An 8599-nucleotide genomic window follows, 5' to 3' on the forward strand; every position below is an offset into this window, starting at 1 on the left:
GTAAGAACACATGCTCTCTCTATGTGTTGCTGTTGACTCTCTGTCTGAAAGTTCCCCTGATACTTCAACACTATCAAGGGAGCTACTGGTTCACTCTTTAGGAGAACCATCTGTTCTGTTTTACGAGGGGCTGAGAATAGAAGTCATGTCCCCCCCTCCCTGTCACCCTTGCCTGGTGTGTCGGTACTGTTTATCCATGTCCCCTTTGACACGTTCCCTAGCACGTTACATGTTACATGGACGCGCTAACTCAACCTCTTAAGGATCCGCCCCTTTTTCCCCCCCATTTTGTTGCCTAAAATGACATACTTTTTGACTGTTTTTTAAACCAGGTCCCTACATGCCAGGCCTGCAATTCTGCCCTGCTATCTCACAGCATATCTGTTTGTTATGACGACGGCTGAGCTGCTAATAGGAGTTTGCCACGGGGACTTGTTCCCCTTTCCCACAGGACCACAACACTGGGGAGAGAGTGTGTGAAATGACTTTTAACCAGGGCATTTAACCAGGGCCTTTACCCAGGGCCTTTAACCAGGGCCTTTAACCAGGGCCTTTACCCAGGGCCTTTACCCAGGGCCTTTAACCAGGGCCTTAACCCAGGGCCTTAACCCAGGGCCTTAACCCAGGGCCTTAACCCAGGGCCTGGTTAAAGGCCCTGGCTCTGGATAAGGGAGCCCGCTACGTGTAGAAGGAAGAGCACTCTGTTCTTATGAAATTAACAGGGATTACATTTGCATCATAAATACAGCATCAGTTTCTAATCATTATCAATTTGACTCAACAAAGCAGCCTGATCAACAGCCACAACAGTCGTAACATGAGGTTCAACTAGAGGGTTCTAAGCCTCTATAAAAGGACGCGGTGCTGATTCAGTGCTTTGTTGGTCCATAACTGTCTGCCACTAAGGCCCATCTCAGAGGAACACACATGAATACGTGCTGGGAGTGAACCAGCAGTCCTTTTAAAGTAACAGTTCAGAGGCACGAAGAGTCAGAGTCACAGATTAATGTCCTCTCTCTCTGTGTTTGAGTGGAGATGGTACTGGAAAGGAGGCAGAAACAGAGGGTTCTCTCATGGATTTGATTATATCATTATCTATTCTCCGACATTCTTAATAGAAGTAGTTTTAGTTCCTAGCTAACCACCAAGTAAGTAAGGGAATATATGAAATGTAAAGTTCAAAAGTGTTGTTTGAAGTCCAATCTACAGTTTGTACAACATAACCCTAACACCTCACTGTCCTCTATGACACAGTAACACCCCACTGTCCTCTATGACACAGTAACACCCCACTGTCCTCTATGACACAGTAACACCCCACTGTCCTCCTCTATAACACAGTAACACCCCACTGTCCTCTATGACACAGTAACACCCCACTGTCCTCCTCTATAACACAGTAACACCCCACTGTCCTCTATAACACAGTAACACCCCACTGTCCTCTATGACACAGTAACACCCCACTGTCCTCTATGACACAGTAACACCCCACTGTCCTCCTCTATAACACAGTAACACCCCACTGTCCTCTATGACACAGTAACACCCCACTGTCCTCCTCTATAACACAGTAACACCCCACTGTCCTCTATAACACAGTAACACCCCACTGTCCTCTATGACACAGTAACACCCCACTGTCCTCTATGACACAGTAACACCCCACTGTCCTCTATGACACAGTAACACCCCACTGTCCTCTATGACACAGTAACACCCCACTGTCCTCTATAACACAGTAACACCTCACTGTCCTCTATGACACAGTAACACCCCACTGTCCTCTATGACACAGTAACACCCCACTGTCCTCCTCTATGACACAGTAACACCCCACTGTCCTCTATAACACAGTAACACCCCACTGTCCTCTATGACACAGTAACACCCCACTGTCCTCTATGACACAGTAACACCCCACTGTCCTCCTCTATAACACAGTAACACCCCACTGTCCTCTATGACACAGTAACACCCCACTGTCCTCCTCTATAACACAGTAACACCCCACTGTCCTCTATAACACAGTAACACCCCACTGTCCTCTATGACACAGTAACACCCCACTGTCCTCTATGACACAGTAACACCCCACTGTCCTCTATGACACAGTAACACCCCACTGTCCTCTATGACACAGTAACACCCCACTGTCCTCTATAACACAGTAACACCTCACTGTCCTCTATGACACAGTAACACCCCACTGTCCTCTATGACACAGTAACACCCCACTGTCCTCCTCTATGACACACTAACACCCCACTGTCCTCTATGACACAGTAACACCCCACTATCCTCTATGACACAGTAACACCCCACTGTCCTCCTCTATAACACAGTAACACCCCACTGTCCTCTATGACACAGTAACACCCCACTGTCCTCCTCTATAACACAGTAACACCCCACTGTCCTCTATAACACAGTAACACCCCACTGTCCTCTATGACACAGTAACACCCCACTGTCCTCTATGACACAGTAACACCCCACTGTCCTCTATGACACAGTAACACCCCACTGTCCTCTATGACACAGTAACACCCCACTGTCCTCTATAACACGGTAACACCTCACTGTCCTCTATGACACAGTAACACCCCACTGTCCTCTATGACACAGTAACACCCCACTGTCCTCCTCTATGACACAGTAACACCCCACTGTCCTCTATGACACAGTAACACCCCACTGTTCTATATGACACAGTAACACCCCACTGTCCTCTATAACACAGTAACACCCCACTGTCCTCCTCTATGACACAGTAACACCCCACTGTCCTCTATGACACAGTAACACCCCACTGTCCTCTATAACACAGTAACACCCCACTGTCCTCCTCTATGACACAGTAACACCCCACTGTCCTCTATGACACAGTAACACCTCACTGTCCTGGCTGGTGGTGGACCAAGGCCCTATTATGACACTTTATGTTTTTGTTTCCTTTATTTTGGTAGTTACATGTGTATAACATGAGGACTATTGCATGGAGCTTTGGCCAGCGTACTAACACAAGGTCCTCTCTCGTTAAAATATCAATACGCACTAAAATCACCCTCACAGCTGATTTCAATTGTAACCATCATTGGCCAGTGGCCACCAAATTACCGCTCCTTTGTCCTGATTTCATGACCGGTGCCAGAACGAACCAGTTGGACGGGCATTTGATTTCCAGAACGAACCAGTTGGACGGGCATTTGATTTCCAGAACGAACCAGTTGGACGGGCATTTGATTTCCAGAACGAACCAGTTGGACGGGCATTTGATTTCCAGAACGAACCAGTTGGAGGGGCATTTGATTTCCAGAACGAACCAGTTGGAGGGGCATTTGATTTCCAGAACGAACCAGTTGGACGAGCATTTGATTTCCAGAACGAACCAGTTGGACGGGCATTTGATTTCCAGAACGAACCAGTTGGACGGGCATTTGATTTCCAGAACGAACCAGTTGGACGGGCATTTGATTTCCAGAACGAACCAGTTGGACGGGCATTTGATTTCCAGAACGAACCAGTTGGAGGGGCATTTGATTTCTAGAACTAACCAGTTGGAGGGGCATTTGATTTCCAGAACGAACCAGTTGGACGAGCATTTGATTTCCAGAACGAACCAGTTGGATGGGCATTTGATTTCCAGAACGAACCAGTTGGACGGGCATTTGATTTCCAGAACGAACTAGTTGGACGGGCATTTGATTTCCAGAACGAACCTGTTTGACGGGCATTTGATTTCCAGAACGAACCAGTTGGACGGGCATTTGATTTCCAGAACGAACCAGTTGGACGGGCATTTGATTTCCAGAACGAACCAGTTGAAGGGGCATTTGATTTCCAGAACGAACCAGTTGGACGGGCATTTGATTTCCAGAACGAACCAGTTGGACGGGCATTTGATTTCCAGAACAAACCATTTGGATGGGCATTTGATTTCCAGAACGAACCAGTTGGACGGGCATTTGATTTCCAGAACGAACCAGTTGGACGGGCATTTGATTTCCAGAACGAACCAGTTGAAGGGGCATTTGATTTCCAGAACGAACCAGTTGGACGGGCATTTGATTTCCAGAACGAACCAGTTGGACGGGCATTTGATTTCCAGAACAAACCATTTGGATGGGCATTTGATTTCCAGAACGAACCAGTTGGACGGGCATTTGATTTCCAGAACGAACCAGTTGGACGGGCATTTGATTTCCAGAACGAACCAGTTGGACGGGCATTTGATTTCCAGAACGAACCAGTTGGACGGGCATTTGATTTCCAGAACGAACCAGTTGGAGGGGCATTTGATTTCCAGAACGAACCAGTTGGACGGGCATTTGATTTCCAGAACGAACCAGTTGGAGGGGCATTTGATTTCCGTGGCTGCCAAACGTTTTCAAGACTATTCCGGCCTCTGGTGGGTGTTATCATTGGAACAAATGAATCCTGTTTTTTTAATAAGGGCGAGGCCAGACTTATCCGTGGAGAACGGACACCAAATTAAAACCAGATTAATTTTGGTCCGCTGTCCGTTTGCATGTGGAGTTTGTGATGTAAAACGGCTCCTCTAAACGGAGGGTTACGTATCCATCAGTCAATCAAAAGTTCAACTCATCTGAACCTTTTGTGCGTGAAAATGGATGGAAATTGAATGGATCATCTATGCTGACTGTCAACTCCCATTGAAAAAGCAAAGAAATCAGAGTGAGAATGACAGAGACAGAGAGAGTGAGACAGACAGACAGAGACAGAGATATAGAGACATAGAGAGAAAACAGAAACAGAGAAAGAGACAGACAGAGACATAGACAGATATAGAGAGACAAAGAGAGACAGAAGCAGAAAAAGCCAGAGACATAGACAGACAGAGACAGACAGAGACAGACAGATAAAGAGACAGATAAAGAGACAGAGACAGACAGAGACAGAGACAGACAGAGACAGATAAAGAGACAGAGACAGACTTGGCTAGAGACAGACAGAGACAAACAGAGACAGAAAGAGCCAGAGACAGACTGACAGAGACAAAGCTAGACAGAGATAGAGAAAGAGACAGAGTCAGAGCTAGACAGAGATAGAGACAGACAGAGTCATACAGAGACAAACAGAGACAGAGACAAACAGAAACAGAGAGAGCCAGAGACAGACTGACAGAGACAGACTGACAGAGACAGAGCTAGACAGAGATAGAGACAGACAGAGTCATACAGAGACAAACAGAGACAGAGACAAACAGAGACAGAGAGAGCCAGAGACAGACTGACAGAGACAGACTGACAGAGACACAGAGACAGAGACAGACTGACAGAGACAGACTTGACAGAGACAGACAGAGACAGACAGAGACAGACAGAGACAGAGACACAGAGAGATCTCCAGATATGAGCTACTCACCAGTGATCTCCACCACACCATCCTTGGTCTTGATCACCAGCTCCTCAGGGGAGAAGTGGTTGACGTCCAGAGTAACCTTCCAGGTCTCCTGGGTCTGCTTGATCTCAGACATGCCAGAGCTGAGCTGGCGGGAGAGGGCATGGGCGTACGATGCTGCCCCAGCCTGAGGCATCATGGGGGCCTGGGGCATCACCGCAGCCTGGGGCATCATGGCAGCCTGCATCATGGCACTATGCAGGGGGGACATCACAGGGCTCTGGGGCATCATGGAGGGTATGAATCCAGCAACGGACATGTCGGGGCTAAAGGCGGATGGGCGCATGTAGCCGGGCCAGTGGGTGCTGGGGAAGGTGGGGAACTCCTCAGGGACGGCCGGCATGCCGAAGGCCTGGTCAAAGAGCCGGCTGCCCTGGTAACAGTCACGGAAGGGGTCCCAGCTGGGGGTGCGGAGCAGGCTGAAGGGGATACGTCTCTCTGTCATGGTTGCTGGAGGAAGAGGGGTAGTACTGTACCAGAAGAAGAGCTGTGGGCTGGCTGACTGGCTGACTGGCTGACTGGCTGACTGGCTGACTGGCTGACTGGCTGACTGGCTGACTTGCTGTAGATGACTTTGGTTGGTCTCTCTCAAACTTCCAAAGAAAGTTCCGTCTGCTCCTCGGCCGAAGGCTTTTATGCACACAGCAACCGCCCACCTCTCGTCAACACTGTCACTGGCAATCCCTTCTCAACCCCTACGCCCCGTCCCCCCCCCACACACCTCCCTCAGCCAGATATTTATAGAAGGAACTAGAATGTCTATTCATGGCAGATGTAGCATGAGAATGGAATCTAAATCCAAGGACCTCCCATCGACCAATCGAACACAGCTGCCCAGCACTCTGTTTCACCCCTCCCTCCCTCCCTCCCTGTCAATTGTAATCCCCCCTCCAAGCTCACCCTAGCCATGACACAGGGCTAGAGGAATCTGAGAGTCTGCTGTAAAGCAGACAGCCCTGCTCAGCAGGTCTACATCCCCTCTGCATAGTGGGGAGATGTAAGTGTGCCGTTTCTAACACACAGACTGGTAGAGAACACTATGTTATGTGACAAGCCAGCCACTTATGTGCAATTAGCAGCTATACATTAAGAATGCACACAGGAATCCTAGGAGCTCGAACAAGCATAACACAACAGACACCACACCCACAGACCCACAAGCACACAGAGGATGCACTCCCTCAACTAAAAAGTTATGTTGGAGGTGTATGGTGTGATAGGAGTTAGTTTTGACATGGAGGAATGGAACCAGAGCTTAGTTAGACAGGTGTTAATACTGACCATGCCGTGTAGAACCTATAGCTCCTCTCTGTCTCCTCTCTGTCTGCTCTCTGTCTCCTCTCTGTCTCCTCTCTAACTCATCTCTGTCTCCTCTCTGTCTACTCTAACTCCTCTCTGTCTCCTCTACCTCTTCTCTAACTGCTCTCTAACTCCTCTCTAACTCCTCTCTGTCTCCTCTCTAACTGCTCTCTGTCTTCTCTCTGTCTCCTGTCTAACTCCTCTAACTCTTCTATGGCTCCTCTCTAACTCCTCTCTAACTCCTCTCTGTCTCCTCTTTGGCTCCTCTCTAACTCCTATCTGTCTCCTCTCTAACTCCGCTCTGTCTTCTCTCTGTCTCCTGTCTAACTACTCTCTGTCTCCTCTCTGACTCCTCTCTGACTCCTCTCTAACTCCTCTCTGTCTCCTCTCTGTCTCCTCTCCAACTCCTATCTAACTCCTCTCTGTCTCTTCTCTTACTCCTCTCTAACTCCTATCTGTCTCCTCTCTAACTCCTCTCTGTCTACTCTCTGTCTCCTCTTGTTCTCCTATCTATCTCCTCTCTGTCTCCTCTCTGTCTCCTCTCTGTCTCCTCTCTGTCTCCTCTCTATCTCCTCTCTGTCTCCTCTCTGACTCCTCTCTGGCTCCTCTCCGTCTCCTCTCTGTCTCCTCTCTAACTCCTCTCTGTCTCCTCTATGACTCCTCTCTAACTCCTCTCCGTCTCCTCTCTGTCTCCTCTCTGTCTCCTCTCTAACTCCTCTCTGACTCCTCTCTGTCTCCTCTCTGTCTGCTCTCTGTCTCCTCTCTGTCTCCTCTCTAACTCATCTCTGTCTCCTCTCTGTCTACTCTAACTCCTCTCTGTCTCCTCTACCTCTTCTCTAACTGCTCTCTAACTCCTCTCTAACTCCTCTCTGTCTCCTCTCTAACTGCTCTCTGTCTTCTCTCTGTCTCCTGTCTAACTCCTCTAACTCTTCTATGGCTCCTCTCTAACTCCTCTCTAACTCCTCTCTGTCTCCTCTTTGGCTCCTCTCTAACTCCTATCTGTCTCCTCTCTAACTCCGCTCTGTCTTCTCTCTGTCTCCTGTCTAACTACTCTCTGTCTCCTCTCTGACTCCTCTCTGACTCCTCTCTAACTCCTCTCTGTCTCCTCTCTGTCTCCTCTCCAACTCCTATCTAACTCCTCTCTGTCTCTTCTCTTACTCCTCTCTAACTCCTATCTGTCTCCTCTCTAACTCCTCTCTGTCTACTCTCTGTCTCCTCTTGTTCTCCTATCTATCTCCTCTCTGTCTCCTCTCTGTCTCCTCTCTGTCTCCTCTCTGTCTCCTCTCTATCTCCTCTCTGTCTCCTCTCTGACTCCTCTCTGGCTCCTCTCCGTCTCCTCTCTGTCTCCTCTCTGTCTCCTCTCTAACTCCTCTCTGACTCCTCTCTGTCTCCTCTCTGTCTCCTCTCTGTCTCCTCTCTGACTCCTCTCCAACTCCTCTCTGTCTCCTTTCTAACTCCTCTCTGTCTTCTCTCTGTCTCCTGTCTAGCTACTCTCTGTCTCCTCTTGTTCTCCTATCTATCTCCTCTCTGTATCCTCTCTATCTCCTCTCTAACTCCTCTCTGTCTCCCCCTAACTCCTCTCTAATTCCTCTCTGTCTCCTCTCTAACTCCCCTCTATCCCTTCTCTGTCTCCTCTCTAATTCCTCTCTCTCTCCTCTCTAACTCCTCTCTAACTCCTCTCCGTCCTCTCTAACTCCTCTCTACTTCCTCTCTGTCTCCTCTCACTCCTCTCTGTCTCCTCTCTCACTCCTCTCTGTCTCCTCTCTAATTCCTCTCTGTCTCCTCTCCGTCCTCTCTAACTCCTCTCTAATTCCTCTCTGTCTCCTATCTGTCTCCTCTCTCACTCCTCTCTGTCTCCTATCTGTCTCTTCTCTCA

General features: G+C 48.7%; 1 protein-coding gene across 1 annotated transcript in view; it reads right to left on the bottom strand.

Annotated features, from left to right (window-relative positions):
* hspb1 (heat shock protein, alpha-crystallin-related, 1) overlaps nucleotides 1-6065 on the bottom strand; it is an 11960-nt gene extending 5895 nt beyond the window's left edge. Inside the window, exon 1 of the mRNA XM_029699562.1 lies at nucleotides 5389-6065. Coding sequence (XP_029555422.1) covers nucleotides 5389-5869 — 481 coding nt within the window. The 5' untranslated portion in view covers nucleotides 5870-6065. The remainder of the gene's footprint in view (nucleotides 1-5388) is intronic.
* Between the last annotated feature and the right edge of the window lie 2534 nt (nucleotides 6066-8599).

The sequence above is a fragment of the Salmo trutta genome, chromosome 19 (assembly GCF_901001165.1).
Source record: "Salmo trutta chromosome 19, fSalTru1.1, whole genome shotgun sequence".
Classification (NCBI taxonomy): domain Eukaryota; kingdom Metazoa; phylum Chordata; class Actinopteri; order Salmoniformes; family Salmonidae; genus Salmo; species Salmo trutta.